We start from the raw sequence: 19,037 nt of genomic DNA, 5'->3' as shown, positions 1-19,037 counted from the left end.
TCATCCCTTAAAGGACATAGCATCCATTTAAAGAAAAAATAAATGAAAATGTGTGTGTGGTGTTTGCAAGTTTAGTTTCTGCTAAATTGGGATTTATTGATTTGTTTGTATGATTTTTCTCTATTTTGTCTAACTGAATGCCAATTTGCTTGCAGGTCTGTGTTGTTTTTGATTCCTGGTGATATGGTGACCTTTTAACTCTATTGGCTCCACCTGCTTCTTGCTGTAGTGTACAGTGTATAGTGCACAGAGTCAACAACAAGATGAGAAATCTAATCATGGGAAAGACAGAACTCCGAACTGTTGGGGAAGGGTACATTAATAAGGTGTAAAGCCAGTTTCCTTTTGAGATACTGGCTTCAAAGTTTAAAAGAATACATTTCTCTTTTTTTGAGGGAAAAAACAAACATGTTAATTACAAAACAAAACAAAAACAAACACAGGTAAAATACCCACATTATGCACTTGAAAGGAGTGCAAATCGATGCTTTTGTTACATCCTGTGACCTTTTGCTTTGCATGACTTACATTAGAGTCAGCATTCCCACTGGTCTGCCCCTCCTGCTCATAAGGGGAAACTGTAAATTGCACATCAAGACTTTTGAAGTAGAAGTTGTCTCTTTATAAAGGAAGCAATAGGCAGGACAGTGTTATCACCTGCCATTGTCCTCATCAACACTTAGTCCAGTAAACTCATTTGGAAGTTCCCGAGGGCTTGCTTCCTTTAAAATCTCCCTTTCTTGAAAAACACACGTGCCAGGTAACATTAATAAAACTAGCCAATTCAGCAACTTCTTTAAATGGATTGACCTTGAAATATAGTTTCTTACTCATCTCGTATCATTAACCTGTTGAGTACCAAATAAGTTTTATTTATTTATATATATATATATATCTCCGAACACAAGCTGTATTTATGTAATTTCATACATTCTAAATCAGGGCTGTCAAACTCCATTCCTGGAGGGCTGCAGTGTCTTCTGGGTTTTGTTCCACCCGAGCTCTCAATTACTTAATTGGTCTAATGATTCGATTAATTGGGAGGGGGAGTCAAGTTAGACGAGGATGCAGTCAGACCAGTGAAATTTCACGCTTGCTTTGAAGCACAACACGTAGCTTTATCTCACTGTGGGGAAGAAAACACCAAGACATTTATCGTTCTTTAGGCTTCAGTTTCTTATTTTATACTGAGGAGTCATAAAAGCATCTGAAGATCTAGATCTGCAGAATTAACAGTTACATTAAGACTTCACTTTTGCAGTTAACAAAATCAGAGCAAGTTATCATAACAACATAGTTACAAAGAACATTTAAATAACAGATAGATGCCAGTTAAATTGCTCCACAAAATGACAGTCCTCAAATGAGGACAATGGCTTTTATTGGGTTAAAGCGTTTCAGATGAGTCTTTAATAACATTCTCATGACATTCAGTACTGCTGATTAATCTTGTGCAAATGCCCTTGGTCATTAATCCAATGAAACGTACAGCAGTTACAATAAGTGCCCTAAAACAACACTGTAAGTTTAATCAATTACATCGTCACATTCCCCTTAACGACTTCCTTCGCCAGTGTTTTCCCACTCATGTTCACACTCCTTCCCTTTGTATTATAGAGTGCAGTTTCTCTTGTGGGTTCCTGTGGAACTTTATAGCGAGAAGAACGTTTTCTTATCTTCGAAGGAACCGTCATATCCAGCGTTCAGGGTTCATACTTACAGGATGCCTGCAAAAAATAATCGACCCAAAAATCTTACCGGGGCTCGTAGCTGAACTGCTCCCTCGCTGTATATATGACCCCTGTTCATAACTCAAAAGACAAGACTATAAGTAAATAGGAGCTATGCCAGGTGCATGGCCTCTGCTTCTTGCATACCACATTGTCGGAATCGGACAGGAACCTGTGATACTTCATACTTTTCTTTAGATCTCACTAAATAAAACTAATCAAGCGCGTCACACTGATGGAAACAGCACGGCTATGGCCAAAAGTTTTGCAAGTGTTCTCTATAATAAAACTGATGAATAGTAAAGTTTTATAGATACAATTGCAGCAGTTTGGAGTCCAACATGTCCACCTGGGGGAGCTGAGGTGCTAAATCTCTCATAACTGGCTGGATTATTTTTAAATTAAACTTCAACAGTGGACTGTGGTATTCCCCCAATCCATCATCCTTGCGTGCAGGAGTCATAACAGGAAAATAAAATGGTTTAGGTTTATAGAACACGGTGACATGACCAAAGCCATGTTCCTTTCAAAGATGGGAAATCTAGGGAAGCTAGCCAAGGTTTTAATCCATGTTCTTACCCCTAGTACTATTAAGACTATTCCTGGAAGGTTCAATTAAGGTAAACATGGAATCAACTACTTTGTTACGCTAGAAGGGTGAGACCAGACCATGTTTTAAATGTTAATAATATTTACCATTTATCAGTTCTGAAGTACCCACATTACATTTAACATTACAAGTTATTGTTTAGATACAGTATGTGCCACTAGTAGAGATAGGCAAGTGATCAGATTAATTGCCCCCCTGGAAAGAGCCCTCAGTCTGATTCACTGATGGTCCACCATGATCCTGGAGGTATTCTCTGTCTGTCTATGCCTCTATGCCTGGTATTTATACTATGGCAGGCTCAGAACATACACTTAGTTTTTGTTATCTTAGTACCTATCAATAGATATTAGTTATTCAGATGTTACTCCATTCAAGTGCAACCAACCGCTAACTACTCTCTTTTACAATGTTGTTGTGGTTAATTATTCACCATATTTCATTCCCCAGACAGTTCTGCACATGCTTTGTCTCTCCAATCATTTTAAGCCTAAGTTACCATAGCAACCCTATTAATGCAGGTCTGGAACCAACTCCCCAGTAATGTTGTTGAAGCTGACACCCTGGGAACCTTCAAGAAGCTGCTTGATGAGATTCTGGGATCAATAAGCTACTAACAACCAAACGAGGAAGATGGGCTGAATGGCCTCCTGTCGTTTGGAAACTTTCTTATGTTCTTATGTTCTTAATGCCAAAGTCATTTTCAGCAAACTGATTTAACGTTACAACACATTTTCTTTCGCATGACATTTCCATTCTACATTCCCAGTTGAAGATCTTATTTCATTCTTTGCATGTATTTTAAACTTAAATGAAAAATGTGCAGATGTGTCAAAGACAGCGGTGTAGATGAAATGCTGACTCTGCTTCCTGGTGGCTAATCGCACCCTAATCGTTCCAATGGAATAAGCGGCAGTCAGACCATGTGACCTGCAGCAGGGAGCAGACGTTCATCCATAGTGTTGTGTGTGAAATGTTTGCATATCCTGATTTAAAGCATCCATGTAACAATATCTAAGAGAATAAGCATTTGGGTTTTAGGGCAACCCTTTATCACGACAATCTGTTGATCAAACCCAGCAAACTGTTTCCAAATTAGAAGCCTTACAAGTTTACATTGAAACAAACCAGCAAAAATTCAAACAAGAACATATTTTGCTGCCAATACTGTAAGAATCGTGTAAGTTTTAGGACAAACCATACAATATCCACCAATATATATATGCAATATTAACAAAAATGGCTTATATTTGCCAATCAATCAATATTTATTTTATATACCTGAAATAGGAATTTAGACAACACCTAATGACAGATATCAGGCTTAAAGAGCATTGAAAGCAAGAGAGAGCAAGTGTCTGTAAATTACAGGCTTATTGTCCACTCTATAGCAAATCTATGGTATTTTTGAGAGTATGTGTGTGCGTGAGGAGAGGAAGTGTGTGGGTGGGGGTGGGGGGGCCAGAAACTAAGGGGGACTTTCCTTACATAAATCACGTTGGTACGTATCAGCAAAAAATGAGGGAGGGGGTCCCGAGCATTAAAATACCACCGCCCCCCACAACCCTGTTTCAGATCACTTCAAAAATGCAATCGGGAGACAAACCAAACCAGTCAGCAAAACAGAGACCTCAGGGCTTCACGTTGATCTCCTGGCTTTCTAGCACAGTGTCCTCACACTCTTGCTGTTCATTTATCCTCGTTATACTGCACACCCTAAAACGACATTGCCATTGTAGAAGGAGCTCTGAGGAGAGAAGAATGGAAGTCTTGCTCATCTTTACCATTCTGCTGTTGGCACCTCAGTGTAAGTGATCTGTTATTTTCTTGTTTAATATATTCATTGCAGACCTTGCTGCCTTGGTGCCCGTGAGCTCCATATAAGACTAAGGACAGAGGGAGGGAGACACTTCTTTCACACAGAGAGTGGTGAGGGGATGGAATGGGTCACCAAGCCATGTTGGTGATGCAGAATCGCTGGGATCCTTTAAGACCTGACTTGACTAACATGTACAGATAAATCAGATGGCAGGAAACAGACATGCATGATGTTTTAATTGGATGTCTTAAAAACAAGGTTTAGTAACTTTATAATATTTTTTTAAAGCTGGTATATATCAAACTTATTTGCATATCTAAATATTTGCATAGCAGCAGAAAAATGGTGATAACAGTATTCTGACCCACTACTCAGTCCCATTCCTCACTGAATATAGGGCAGCAGTGTGGAGTAGTGGTTAGGGCTCTGGACTCTTGACCGGAGGGTCGTGGGTTCAATCCCAGGTGGGGGGACACTGCTGCTGTACCTTTCAGCAAGGTACTTTACCTAGATTGCTCCAGTAAAAACCTAACTGTATAAATGGGTAATTGTATGTAAAAAATAATGTAATTGTATGTCAAAATAATGTGATATCTTGTAGCAATTGTAAGTCACCCGGGATAAGGGCGTCTGCTAAGAAATAAATAATAATAATAATATGTTGGTATCCCTGAACGGATAAACTTCCCATCTTACACTACATGCAAAATATTTTAATGTGAGTGCTCTTCATTTTTCCAGAATTAGTTTAGGTTTTTTTTTTTGGATCTTCTTTCAAGCAGGTATACCAGAGAAGCACATGCAAGCCTCGAATCAGATGTAATTTTATCTTACAGCTCCAGTGGTCTGTGCAGACGACAGAATAGCAGTCAGCCCCGCTGATGCCACAGTGCAGATTGGGGGAAGCATCACACTGATCTGCTCCACTACCTGTCCCAATGGAAAGCCAGAATGGAAGAAAGGTCTCGACGCTCTCCCTTATAAACCTCGCACATCCGGGGAACGCAGCGAAATAGAAATCCAAGACGCTCAGACTGAACACGAAGGAACGTACATGTGCATGGTCATGTGCGAGCAAAAAACAATTCGAAAGATACTGGCGTTAACAGTCTTCTGTAAGTAACAGCACGCTACGTCTGTTAAAACGTGACTTTGACTTCCATACAGGACAATGTGTACGTCATGCATAATGAAATGGTGTTTAAACTTAGATGCATCGGTGTATTCAAAACAACTTTACAAATATAAACGCAGAAACTAAGGTGTTGATTTGATTAATCTGACGGGTTAAAACACAGATTTTATTTTTTTAGAGCATTTTGCCAGATAATCAGATAAGACATTCTTGTTTTTTTATAATCCCGGGATAACCACACATAGGTGACTAAAGCAATCCAGAGTGATTGTGGTGTGCTGTAAAATGCTCTAAATTCCATCTCCTGCCAAGAAATAGACACAGACTTGTGAAAAAATTCTACTGGTGTTTATTAAAATCCTTTTTCAGCTAGATGGTGCTACATGTAAACGATAAACAAGAAACATAAATAAAATGCATTGTGGGGAGTGGAGGGTATGTCGTACTTGCTGCATATCTTTCAGTATACGGTAGTGAATGATTTGTGTGTGCCTTGTTTGTGTAGCACTGCCGGATCTGACCGTGCAATGTGATCCCAAAGAGCCGGTCTCTGGGCAGCCCTTCAGCCTCTCGTGTTCCTTGCATGGGGTGTACCCTCCCGGCTCAGTGCAGATGCGCTGGTTACACGGGGAGCGTGTCATCGAAGGACCCGCCGGCGCAGAGGAAAGCGCAGACGACACGTTTTACAATTACGAGCTCACGACAAAACAGCAGCTTCACGCCACAACTGCAGAATACAGATGCGAAGCAGACCTGGTTTTACCAAACAAGCTGATAAAAACGAAAAACCAAACCCTGCCGTTACATTTTCAAGGTAAGCCATTTCAGTAAGCTTTCGGGTACATTTTGGCACTTGTTTAGTAACACTAACACTGAAATGTTTGCTGGCAAGAAATAGTCACAAATGCAAAATGAGCAGAATTACTGTAATTCAGTTTATATATAGGATATGTATAATTTTCATGTGAAAATATTTGTTGCGGTACACAGTGAGTGAGACATCCCTCAGCTCAGTTCAGAAGTAAAGACAACGACATTTACGCAAATGTGCGTGACGCATATCCCACATTTTTGGTCACATGGTGGGTTTTGCAGGAACAAAACGCCTAACTCACAGAACGAATTCATATAGAACTTTAACTGGAATTATTAATACTGGGCACTTTATTCCCAGTTTAGAAAGTGAATCTCCTCAGTCCCCATCTAACCCCATCACTTGTTTTGCAGTTGTTCCCTCCATGTCCACGTCGTTCCTGCGCAAGCCCCTGGGGGAGCCGGCCTCCTTCACATGCAAGGCAGATCCCTCCTTCAGCATCTCCTGGGCAAAGCTAGGCAGCCAGGGAGCATGGGGTCCTCCGGGTCACTGGAATCTCTCTGTCAGCGCGGGCTTCTCACTGGTGCACATAGAGGCACTGCAGCCGGGCGACAGCGGAAACTACAGCTGCATCCTCAACAACGAAGCCACCAAAGTGGCGCTCAGCATAACCATTGAGGTTTCCTGTAAGTTCAGGGATGGAAATAATGATTTGTAATCAGTCCGCTATATAGATCAATACTCCTGCTTCGGTATCTGCACGTCCATCTTGTGAAGCTGTAACAGGTTGTATGCTTATACGCTGGTGTCTTACAATCCAGTTTGAAATCTCTAATAGGACAAATTCCAGCTGATTGATTTATTCTGCCATTCCGGGGTCTATTGTAACCATGCAGCGTCCCAAACGACTTTTACTTACTTTAGAACAGAGGTTCTCAATCTGGAGTACGGGAGCAAATCCAAGGTGGCTTCTGAAATGCACCTCCCCATTTCCACACAGCCAAGCCACGGGCTGTACTACACGTGACGTAACACTACAGCACATTAACACATAGGCTCTGAGGCTGCTTACAACATCCTGTGTGCTCTTCGTACGAAAGCTCCTAAGATTAGGAAATATTTCCCATACTAGAATTAACCAATCTCTGCTAAGACGTAACTGCATTTGCAATTACGATGCGATTTGCTGAAAGGGGCAGCTGTAGTATTAGGGTATTATTTGATATGGCCACTAGGTGAAGCGGATGATAGGAGACACTTAATGTGTCTGTACAGTGTGTGTGCTTAGAGAAAATTGTTTATTACAATAGTAATGCAAGACTTCAGACTGTGAGTGAGTCGGATCCCATGGGGTTGTGTGTTTAAGTTACAATCCAGTTTAAAATCTCAAATAGGACAGGGGTCATTGATCAAGATGTATGTGATAAATCAAAGCTATAAATGTCTCAGATCTCACAAAGTGGTCAAGGCTTGTAAGATCAATAACTGGATGTGAAACCTCCAGGTGACATCTTTCTGAATTCTTACAGACGCTCCTAAGAATACCTCACTGACCCCCTCTGAGCCCTCGGTCAAGGAAGGAGACCCTCTGACACTGACCTGCAGGGGGGACGCCAGCCCAGAGCCTCAGATCCGCTGGACTAAACTGAACTCCACATTACCAGACAGCTGGAGCCTCTCTACAGGCCAGGGGCAGTCCACACTGACAGCCCCCTCCCTCGCCCCCGAGCACAGCGGCACCTACCAGTGTGAAATCAGCAACGGCGTTGGCAGGGAGGCCCTGACCACAACGCTCGACGTGCTGTGTAAGTTCATTAAATATACAGGAACACTGGGATGTTGCCCTTTGTGAAAAGCGACTGTGCCCATGTGTACTGATTACTAAAGCAATTCAAATTAAAAAGGGTCCCTGTGGCTCACCTTGCTTGGGCACCAATGAGTGCAGTGTGATGCATGCAATCAGGAGCTTGCTGGTTTGAATTCTGTTCACGTCAAGTTGCCTCTCTTGGCTGGGGGGCCCCAGGGAGTGGGCTCCATAGTATTAAACAGGTGGAGCCAACTGAGTTGAAAGCTCAAAGCATCACGTTCTTGTATTGATTCTGTTGAATTACCATATCAGGCCACCAGATGTCGCCCTTCACTTCTATTTTGAAAGTCGCAGCTGATCTACTGTGCAGTATACAGACAGGCAAGGACAGGTTGAGTTCCTGCTGGATTGTACTTCCTGCATGCGCGAATGCATTATTCAGCAGTGTTTAAGGTTTGCCGTGTCAGACGTGTGTGTTGTACCGTTATGTAAATAATAAACTGTCTGTTATCCAGACTGGAGGAGTGTCCCCAATACTTTCCACTGGAGGACATAAAGTCACCATTACCCAGCCCTTTATATGAACTTTTCCATGTCCTCAGTGTAGTTTGGATGCAAGGGTTTCTATTGTAAAGCTGGTCTATTGGTGCATTACAGGGTGCTTTGGTTTGAAGGCTCTAATTGGCTGTGCATGACTGCTATCCTGCAGCACCCCCTTGGGAAAAAGATGTGCATTGCAGAGGGCTTTATTAGACAGCAAAAGTTTCACATAACTAACTAGCTAACTTAATAACTACAATACATACATTTAGTGATACTTGAAAAAAACTGTGCTTTACAAATGTGATTTGTCAAGAATAAAGGTACAGGAATATATAAAGCAAACAAATACCTCCATTCATACAGACGCTCCTAAAAATACCTCACTGACCCCCTCTGAGCCCTCGGTCAAGGAAGGAGACCCCCTGACACTGACCTGCATGGGGGACGCCAGCCCAGAGCCTCAGATCCGCTGGACTAAACTGAACTCCACATTACCAGACAGCTGGAGCCTCTCTACAGGCCAGGGGCAGTCCACACTGACAGCCCCCTCCCTCGCCCCCGAGCACAGCGGCACCTACCAGTGTGAAATCAGCAACGTCGTTGGCAGGGAGGCCCTGACCACAACGCTCGACGTGCTGTGTAAGTTCATTTAATATACAGGAACACTGGGATGTTGCCCTCTGTGAAAAGCGACTGTGCCCATGTGTACGGATTACTAAAGCTATTCAAATTCCAGCTGATTGATTTATTCTGCCATTCCGGGGTCTATTGTAACCGTGCAGCGTCCCAAACGGCTTTACTTACTTTAGAACAGAGGTTCTCAACCTGGGGTACAGGAGCAAATCCAAGGTGGCTTCTGAAATGCACCTCCCCATTTCCACACAGCCAAGCCACGGGCTGTACTACACGTGACGTAACACTACAGCACATTAACACATAGGCTCTGAGGCTGCTTACAACATCCTGTGTGCTCTTCGTACAAAAGCTCCTAAGATTATGAAATATTTCCCATACTAGAATTAACCAATCTCCGCTAAGACATAACTGCATTTGCAATTACGATGTGATTTGCTGAAAGGGGCAGCTGTAGTATTAGGGTATTATTTGATATGGCCACTAGGTGGAGCTAATGATAGGAGACACAGAATTTGTCTGTACAGTGTGTGTGCTTAGAGAAAATTGTTTATTACAATAGTAATACAAGACTTCAGACTGTGAGTGAATCGGATCTCATGGGGTTGTGTGTTTAAGTTACAATCCAGTTTAAAATCTCTAATAGGACAGGGGTCATTGATCAAGATGTATGTGATAAATCAAAGCTATAAATGTCTCAGATCTCACAAAGTGGGCAAGGCTTGTAAGATCAATAACTGGATGTGAAACCTCCAGGTGACATCTTTCTAAATTCTTACAGACGCTCCTAAGAATACCTCACTGACCCCCTCTGAGCCCTCGGTCAAGGAAGGAGACCCCCTGACACTGACCTGCAGGGGGGACGCCAGCCCAGAGCCTCAGATCCGCTGGACTAAACTGAACTCCACATTACCAGACAGCTGGAGCCTCTCTACAGGCCAGGGGCAGTCCACACTGACAGCCCCCTCCCTCGCCCCCGAGCACAGCGGCACCTACCAGTGTGAAATCAGCAACGGCGTTGGCAGGGAGGCCCTGACCACAACGCTCGACGTGCTGTGTAAGTTCATTTAATATACAGGAACACTGGGATGATGCCCTCTGTGAAAAGCGACTGTGCCCATGTGTACTGATTACTAAAGCTATTCAAATTCAAAAGGGTCCCTGTGGCTCACCTTGCTTAGGCACCAATGAGTGCAGTGTGAAGCATGCAATCAGGAGCTTGCTGGTTTGAATTCTGTTCACGTCAAGTTGCCTCTCTTGGCTGGGGGGCCCCAGGGAGTGGGCTCCATAGTATTAAACAGGTGGAGCCAACTGAGGTGAAAGCTCAAAGCATCACGTATTGTATTGGTTCTGTTGAATTACCATGTCAGGCCACCAGATGTCGCCCTTCACTTCTATTTTGAAAGTCGCAGCTGATCTACTGTGCAGTATACAGACAGGCAAGGACAGGTTGAGTTCCTGCTGGATTGTACTTCCTGCATGCACGAATGCATTATTCAGCAGTGTTTAAGGTTTGCCGTGTCGGACGTGTGTGTTGTACCGTTATGTAAATAATGAACTGTCTGTTATCCACTGGAGGACATAAAGTCACCATTACCCAGCCCTGTATATGAACTTTCCCATGTCCTCAGTGTAGTTTGGATGCAAGGGTTTCTATTGTAAAGCTGGTCTATTGGTGCATTACAGGGTGCTTTGGTTTGAAGGCTCTAATTGGCTGTGCATGACTGCTATCCTGCAGCACCCCCTTGGGAAAAAGATGTGCATTGCAGAGGGCTTTATTAGACAGCAAAAGTTTCACATAACTAACTAGCTAACTTAATAACTACAATACATACATTTAGTGATACTTGAAAAAAACTGTGCTTTACAAATGTGATTTGTCAAGAATAAAGGTACAGGAATATATAAAGCAAACAAATGCCTCCATTCCTACAGACGCTCCTAAAAATACCTCACTGACCCCCTCTGAGCCCTCGGTCAAGGAAGGAGACCCCCTGACACTGACCTGCAGGTGGGACGCCAGCCCAGAGCCTCAGATCCGCTGGACTAAACTGAACTCCACATTACCAGACAGCTGGAGCCTCTCTACAGGCCAGGGGCAGTCCACACTGACAGCCCCCTCCCTCGCCCCCGAGCACAGCGGCACCTACCAGTGTGAAATCAGCAACGGCGTTGGCAGGGAGGCCCTGACCACAACGCTCGACGTGCTGTGTAAGTTCATTTAATATACAGGAACACTGGGATGATGCCCTCTGTGAAAAGCGACTGTGCCCATGTGTACTGATTACTAAAGCTATTCAAATTCCAGCTGATTGATTTATTCTGCCATTCCGGGGTCTATTGTAACCGTGCAGCGTCCCAAACGGCTTTACTTACTTTAGAACAGAGGTTCTCAACCTGGGGTACAGGAGCAAATCCAAGGTGGCTTCTGAAATGCACCTCCCCATTTCCACACAGCCAAGCCACGGGCTGTACTACACGTGACGTAACACTACAGCACATTAACACATAGGCTCTGAGGCTGCTTACAACATCCTGTGTGCTCTTCGTACAAAAGCTCCTAAGATTATGAAATATTTCCCATACTAGAATGAACCAATCTCCGCTAAGACGTAACTGCATTTGCAATTACGATGCGATTTGCTGAAAGGGGCAGCTGTAGTATTAGGGTATTATTTGATATGGCCACTAGGTGGAGCTAATGATAGGAGACACAGAATTTGTCTGTACAGTGTGTGTGCTTAGAGAAAATTGTTTATTACAATAGTAATACAAGACTTCAGACTGTGAGTGAATCGGATCTCATGGGGTTGTGTGTTTAAGTTACAATCCAGTTTAAAATCTCTAATAGGACAGGGGTCATTGATCAAGATGTATGTGATAAATCAAAGCTATAAATGTCTCAGATCTCACAAAGTGGGCAAGGCTTGTAAGATCAATAACTGGATGTGAAACCTCCAGGTGACATCTTTCTGAATTCTTACAGACGCTCCTAAGAATACCTCACTGACCCCCTCTGAGCCCTCGGTCAAGGAAGGAGACCCTCTGACACTGACCTGCAGGGGGGACGCCAGCCCAGAGCCTCAGATCCGCTGGACTAAACTGAACTCCACATTACCAGACAGCTGGAGCCTCTCTACAGGCCAGGGGCAGTCCACACTGACAGCCCCCTCCCTCGCCCCCGAGCACAGCGGCACCTACCAGTGTGAAATCAGCAACGGCGTTGGCAGGGAGGCCCTGACCACAACGCTCGACGTGCTGTGTAAGTTCATTTAATATACAGGAACACTGGGATGATGCCCTCTGTGAAAAGCGACTGTGCCCATGTGTACTGATTACTAAAGCAATTCAAATTAAAAAGGGTCCCTGTGGCTCACCTTGCTTAGGCACCAATGAGTGCAGTGTGAAGCATGCAATCAGGAGCTTGCTGGTTTGAATTCTGTTCACGTCAAGTTGCCTCTCTTGGCTGGGGGGCCCCAGGGAGTGGGCTCCATAGTATTAAACAGGTGGAGCCAACTGAGTTGAAAGCTCAAAGCATCACGTATTGTATTGGTTCTGTTGAATTACCATGTCAGGCCACCAGATGTCGCCCTTCACTTCTATTTTGAAAGTCGCAGCTGATCTACTGTGCAGTATACAGACAGGCAAGGACAGGTTGAGTTCCTGCTGGATTGCACTTCCTGCATGCGCGAATGCATTATTCAGCAGTGTTTAAGGTTTGCCGTGTCGGACGTGTGTGTTGTACCGTTATGTAAATAATAAACTGTCTGTTATCCAGACTGGAGGAGTGTCCCCAATACTTTCCACTGGAGGACATAAAGTCACCATTACCCAGCCCTGTATATGAACTTTTCCATGTCCTCAGTGTAGTTTGGATGCAAGGGTTTCTATTGTAAAGCTGGTCTATTGGTGCATTACAGGGTGCTTTGGTTTGAAGGCTAATTGGCTGTGCATGACTGCTATCCTGCATGACCCCCTTGGGAAAAAGATGTGCATTGCAGAGGGCTTTATTAGACAGCAAAAGTTTCACATAACTAACTAGCTAACTTAATAACTACAATACATACATTTAGTGATACTTGAAAAAAACTGTGCTTTACAAATGTGATTTGTCAAGAATAAAGGTACAGGAATATATAAAGCAAACAAATGCCTCCATTCCTACAGACGCTCCTAAAAATACCTCACTGACCCCCTCTGAGCCCTCGGTCAAGGAAGGAGACCCCCTGACACTGACCTGCAGGGGGGACGCCAGCCCAGAGCCTCAGATCCGCTGGACTAAACTGAACTCCACATTACCAGACAGCTGGAGCCTCTCTACAGGCCAGGGGCAGTCCACACTGACAGCCCCCTCCCTCGCCCCCGAGCACAGCGGCACCTACCAGTGTGAAATCAGCAACAGCGTTGGCAGGGAGGCCCTGACCACAACGCTCGACGTGCTGTGTAAGTTCATTTAATATACAGGAACACTGGGATGTTGCCCTCTGTGAAAAGCGACTGTGCCCATGTGTACGGATTACTAAAGCTATTCAAATTCCAGCTGATTGATTTATTCTGCCATTCCGGGGTCTATTGTAACCGTGCAGCGTCCCAAACGGCTTTACTTACTTTAGAACAGAGGTTCTCAACCTGGGGTACAGGAGCAAATCCAAGGTGGCTTCTGAAATGCACCTCCCCATTTCCACACAGCCAAGCCACGGGCTGTACTACACGTGACGTAACACTACAGCACATTAACACATAGGCTCTGAGGCTGCTTACAACATCCTGTGTGCTCTTCGTACAAAAGCTCCTAAGATTATGAAATATTTCCCATACTAGAATTAACCAATCTCCGCTAAGACGTAACTGCATTTGCAATTACGATGCGATTTGCTGAAAGGGACAGCTGTAGTATTGGTATTATTTGATATGGCCACTAGGTGAAGCGAATGATAGGAGACACAGAATTTGTCTGTACAGTGTGTGTGCTTAGAGAAAATTGTTTATTACAATAGTAATACAAGACTTCAGACTGTGAGTGAGTCGGATCTCATGGGGTTGTGTGTTTAAGTTACAATCCAGTTTAAAATCTCAAATAGGACAGGGGTCATTGATCAAGATGTATGTGATAAATCAAAGCTATAAATGTCTCAGATCTCACAAAGTGGGCAAGACTTGTAAGATCAATAACTGGATGTGAAACCTCCAGGTGACATCTTTCTGAATTCTTACAGACGCTCCTAAGAATACCTCACTGACCCCCTCTGAGCCCTCGGTCAAGGAAGGAGACCCCCTGACACTGACCTGCAGGGGGGACGCCAGCCCAGAGCCTCAGATCCGCTGGACTAAACTGAACTCCACATTACCAGACAGCTGGAGCCTCTCTACAGGCCAGGGGCAGTCCACACTGACAGCCCCCTCCCTCGCCCCCGAGCACAGCGGCACCTACCAGTGTGAAATCAGCAACGGCGTTGGCAGGAAGGCCCTGACCACAACGCTCGACGTGCTGTGTAAGTTAGCTTTGAACACTGGAATGTTTTTGTTGAACTTTGAAGACACAGGGACTTAGTGCTTTAATAAATTGATTGATTGTAATTTGGAACCGCAAGCACCATCTAGACGAGAGCCCAGCACATATAAAACATGTGTTATTCAATAAGAGCCGCAATTGAGTAGCGCTGTGCTTGTTTGATCAGAGTTATTGTTTGTTACAAAAATCAGCAATCGGCAGTCATCGACAATGGTTTTAATGGCAGTGGAAAAACAGCATTGGTTCAAAGTATAGTCACGCATTAGATTGCATTTCCTTGCCTTATACTTGGACTGATGTTAGTTGTTTTCTAATGCTTTACAACCTAATATGGCACACTGGTTGAGGTATTGCACACAGTTGTATGCCATACAGCTGTGCCAAGTTGAACGCAGTCCAAGTCTCACTGAGAATAAACAGGAAAGTCTCAGAATGGTGCAATTTTTCCTCATCAGATTTCGACACTCGCTGCTTGTCAGCATGAGACCGCGTAACTTCAGTGATAAGAAGATTCAAGAGAATGTCGTGGGGAGAGAGAGAGGGGGGGCTCTGAGAGGAGAGAAAAACAAAATGAGAGGGCTTTAAATTCTGCAGTGTAATATTGTAAAAGAATCTCCAATTGTATTAAAGCACAGGGCAGCATGGAAACGCACTGTTAAACTCTGGCAAATACGTATTCTAGGCATGGGAAAAGAACGGCAAAATTGTCCCTGGACTCATCTGCTTTTGTCTTTTTGTTGAAATGAAACATCTCTTCAACCACACTTTACCATCTGTTTGCAGTTCTTACATTTGCTCTAGATGTTTGCCACAGGGTTATTGCACACAGTTGTCCCATGGTTCTACAATGCATTTACCTTTGTTTGCCATTTTTTTTTATATATATCCCCTTCAGTCACTGTGTGCACAATTGCACCATGTTAGGTTTCCTATCTATGTATCTATTTTATAATGCTTTTTAAATTTTTTTCAAAGTTATGGCAGGGCAGCTTTTCGAACTCCCACAAACTGTTTGAAAGTTTCTAACAATGTGTAACCAAAGGGAATATGCTTTCCATACCTCTCTCGGTTTTACAGTGTTTTCCATACTTTCACTTTGCTTTGTTACATTTCATTGTGCTTTTACTATCGTAAACCTTAATAAGGGTGATGCTGATGTCGCTTGCTTTGTTTTCCAGACAGTCCCAGGAATATCGGAGCCGACTCTGGAGTCATCACAGGGAATGAAGGCCAGCCTCTGAAAATCAACTGCAGCTGGGATGCAAATCCCAAGCCGGATATCCAGTGGCTCAAACTGGGCTCGGAGAAACAGGATCACTGGGAGATATCAGAATCCGGGAAGAATTCCCAGCTGAGGATCAATGCCCTGGGATCTGATGATCTTGGGGTTTACACCTGTCTGATCAGAAACAAAATGGGGGAAATCCACAGTAACACAACAGTGAGAGCGACGGGTAAGCACAGTCAAGTCGAAGCATTTATTGCATGTCGGTACCGCCAAGGACAGCGTGCATCAGGTTCTCAAATGTGTGGAGACTAACCCTGTGTTCTCTTTGTGGTTTCAGGTGAACACGGAGTGCAGATCATGACCATAACGATAGCCACTGCGCTGCCCGCACTGGTCTTGTCATTATTTGGAGCTCTTGTGGGTTGGTTGAGAAAGAACAGACAGTCTTCACTCAGTATAAACCCATAAGTGATTGCATGCTCTTCCCCTAGTTTACCTTTGTTTCGTTGTGGCTTTTGAAGCGTAGCGGGACAATGGTGCTGGCTACAGTAAGACACCGTGCCTTGACCTTCACCCACCCTCTCCCCCCCATTCCTGTCTGCCATTCACCTGAGTGGTCAGCTGGGCAGTGACTTTGTGATGTGGACTAATGGTGTAATGTGGGGGGGGGGCTAAGTTTTGTGTTTCGTTATCTGAGCTGTATTTTGAAGCCAGCAGAGGTGCAATGCGGCAGAACCCACTACTCCTCCTAACTCCCCAGCTCTGTCCTGTCCTCCATGGATCTCAGGACACAGGCATCGAAACTTTCACACTCTAATCAGCCCAGACTTCGATCTGATTCAGCCCACTGTGGCGAGGTAGATTGGGCCATCGAACTGATAACGTCTTCACAGCTAATCTCGGTGTAAAACTTCGGCTTGCTTTAATATTCTGTATTTCCAAAGATGTGTAAATATTTTAATTGTACGCCTCTGCTTGTTGCTGTACATATACTGTCATGAAGGAATAATGCTGCGTTCTTGCAGAACAAGTTAGTGTATGTTACCGTCTGTGCCTTATTTCACAAGTGCTAGATTAAATATGTATTTTCATATCGTTTACATTTATTTTTTTAACGCACCTAATCCAAAACATCAAAACTGCTTGGCCCGAAGCTCAAAGCTATTGCTCATTGCTCTCCTTTCTGATAATGTTGTGCCAGTAGCTTTGAGACATTATTTTTTACCACGTTAAGCAATATGTAGCAATATGTATATTTAGCAATTTAGAGTGGTTCCGAGAATGGGTGGTAATCCATCTCTTTGAGTGTCAGATGCTTATCAAGTCAATAACAAAGCCTTATCACATTATTCAGCAAAACACTGCAAAGACATTTTTCTCTGGGCTAATACTAAAGAAAATAATATGGTAGATAAAATTGAAAGAGTGTCATTTTGATTTTTGTTTCTTTAAATAGGTATCACCTATTAGGGTTCTGCTATAAATCATTATTAATGCATCTGTAAATAGTGGGATGGTAAAAATGACTAGCATTAATATTGACTGTAGCTGTACAGGGTTTTAAAACATACACTATTGCACTATAACATATACCTAGGGCTTCTTTTTTTCGGGTTTTATTAATTTAATTTTTCAATGCTTATTTTTTAGCTATTTTCGAGTTTTATGTCAAAACTCGGGGCTTTCGCTTTTTATATACTGTATGAAATTATTGTTTTCGGTTACTTTCCAAAACCTGGATGCGTTTTTTTCTGTCAAAATGTGGATAGTAGTGACTGGACAGTACCTTCTTTGTACCTTCTTTCCTTCGCTGTCTTCCACAACGAAATCCTTCTGGTCACGGGCACATTCTTCTGGGGTTTTTGTGTGTTTAGGCATTTTGCAATTCTGTTTTAAATCCTCCGTATCTTAACTGTAATACAACTTTAAATCCTGCGAACAAGCCTCCATTCCTGATTGTAATCTCTCTTTAAATTTCGCCAGTCTCCAATAGAAATGTGTTGATGTGCTGCCACTCAGTAACTGGGGTGGGTTCAAAGTATTCAGAGCGAATCAATGATACAAGTCAAAATGTAGTTTTTTTGGGGTTTTTTTTTAGTAGTATTTTTTTTAATAGGAAAGGGGTTGTCAACGTGAATTGAGTATCGATTTCCACAGTTTTTCCGGTGTTTTCCGGTATTTATTGGCTATACACCGATATCCTGTTTTTTTTGGGTCAGAGGTGTTTTAGCGGTTTTAGTCCTACATATAACCCAACATGGTGCATCATTAAAATGAAATTGTAACAAACGTATCCCTTGTTAACAATCACAAACATATCAACTTGCTTATAGATGTTTGTAAAAGGAAACTAAAAATTGACCGATCAATCACTCGCGCTGATCAATAAATCAGTATATTGCTCAGTAGTACTGGACTGAATCAGGGCACCCTGATGTTTTAAGAGAAATCTTCTGAAAAAGTCTTATCACACATTTATTAGCAGCTAAGAGTGCCAGGAATTGACACTTCAGGGTGTGGTAACATCACACAGGCACCAAACATCAGACAAGCCAGGTTAAGTGTAATTTTAGCACTGCCTTTAAAATCGACATCCTGTTATTACAATCATTAAAGGTGTGATAGCATCATTTTTAAAGTGTTTTTTTTTGAAGAGCCAGTACTTATGGGGTACGATGTTTGGTGAAGTGTTTATTGTGAGTAAATGTATGTCGTTGATAACGCCCTCTAGCGTGCAGAAGATGCAGGACTGGTTAACTAAACTGCTTATCGCATTTTTATTGCACGCTGCATGACGCGACATACATTTTTATAGCTGGCCGTGGCGCTAGATGAAATAGTTCAGTACTGAATGGGTTCAATAGAAAACTATTCGAAAGCAAATCGTTTTATATTTGAATCACTGGTATAGTGTCATGTGATACGATGTAAGATTTTGGTCTAAGGTAGGTTTCTGCTGTTCAAATATTCTATGTTTAGACTTTATTAACTTTTGGTGCATATGTCAAACTGCCAATTTTACCCTTACCTTGACTTAACCTGAAATCCAAACCCAATGTTAACCCTAGTATTACAATTTGTATGTTTCTATTTTAGCAAAAGGGACTGGGAATGGACAACACAACTGTAATCATTACTGTGTTTTCGCTTGTGTGTGTATGTGTATATGTTGTTATGGCTGGCTGTTGTCCAGTCTACAATCACAAACC

The 19,037-nt window shown here is 43.1% G+C and overlaps 1 protein-coding gene across 2 annotated transcripts; it reads left to right on the top strand.

Annotated features, from left to right (window-relative positions):
• Nucleotides 1-3,910: 3,910 nt before the first annotated feature.
• LOC117966168 (carcinoembryonic antigen-related cell adhesion molecule 5-like) lies at nucleotides 3,911-17,226 on the top strand. 2 transcript variants are annotated; one of them, XM_059014979.1, is made up of 13 exons: nucleotides 3,911-4,144; nucleotides 4,993-5,271; nucleotides 5,797-6,105; nucleotides 6,519-6,791; nucleotides 7,635-7,910; nucleotides 8,819-9,094; nucleotides 9,870-10,145; nucleotides 11,024-11,299; nucleotides 12,075-12,350; nucleotides 13,256-13,531; nucleotides 14,305-14,580; nucleotides 15,779-16,054; nucleotides 16,166-17,225. In XM_059014979.1, exons 1-13 carry the CDS (start codon nucleotides 3,925-3,927, stop codon nucleotides 16,294-16,296), a joined length of 3,420 nt encoding a protein of 1,139 aa, XP_058870962.1. In that variant the 5' UTR covers nucleotides 3,911-3,924; the 3' UTR covers nucleotides 16,297-17,225. The 2 variants fall into 2 exon arrangements, with proteins under 2 accessions (XP_058870962.1, XP_058870963.1); XM_059014980.1 differs by lacking the exon at nucleotides 14,305-14,580 and having other exon boundaries at nucleotides 16,166-17,226.
• Nucleotides 17,227-19,037: the final 1,811 nt, after the last annotated feature.

The sequence above is a fragment of the Acipenser ruthenus genome, chromosome 49 (genome assembly GCF_902713425.1).
Source record: "Acipenser ruthenus chromosome 49, fAciRut3.2 maternal haplotype, whole genome shotgun sequence".
Taxonomy (NCBI): domain Eukaryota; kingdom Metazoa; phylum Chordata; class Actinopteri; order Acipenseriformes; family Acipenseridae; genus Acipenser; species Acipenser ruthenus.
Note: the sequence above shows the minus strand (reverse complement) of the source record. Positions and strands in the feature narration are given on the sequence as shown.

Bases quoted from the DNA above. Each gene is read 5' to 3' on its own strand.
- LOC117966168 (XM_059014979.1), top strand. From the start codon at position 3,925: ATGCAATCGGGAGACAAACCAAACCAGTCAGCAAAACAGAGACCTCAG. The intron at 12,351-13,255 runs GTAAGTTCATTT...CCATTCCTACAG, and splicing joins CACAACGCTCGACGTGCTGT to ACGCTCCTAAAAATACCTCA. The intron at 14,581-15,778 runs GTAAGTTAGCTT...TTTGTTTTCCAG, and splicing joins CACAACGCTCGACGTGCTGT to ACAGTCCCAGGAATATCGGA.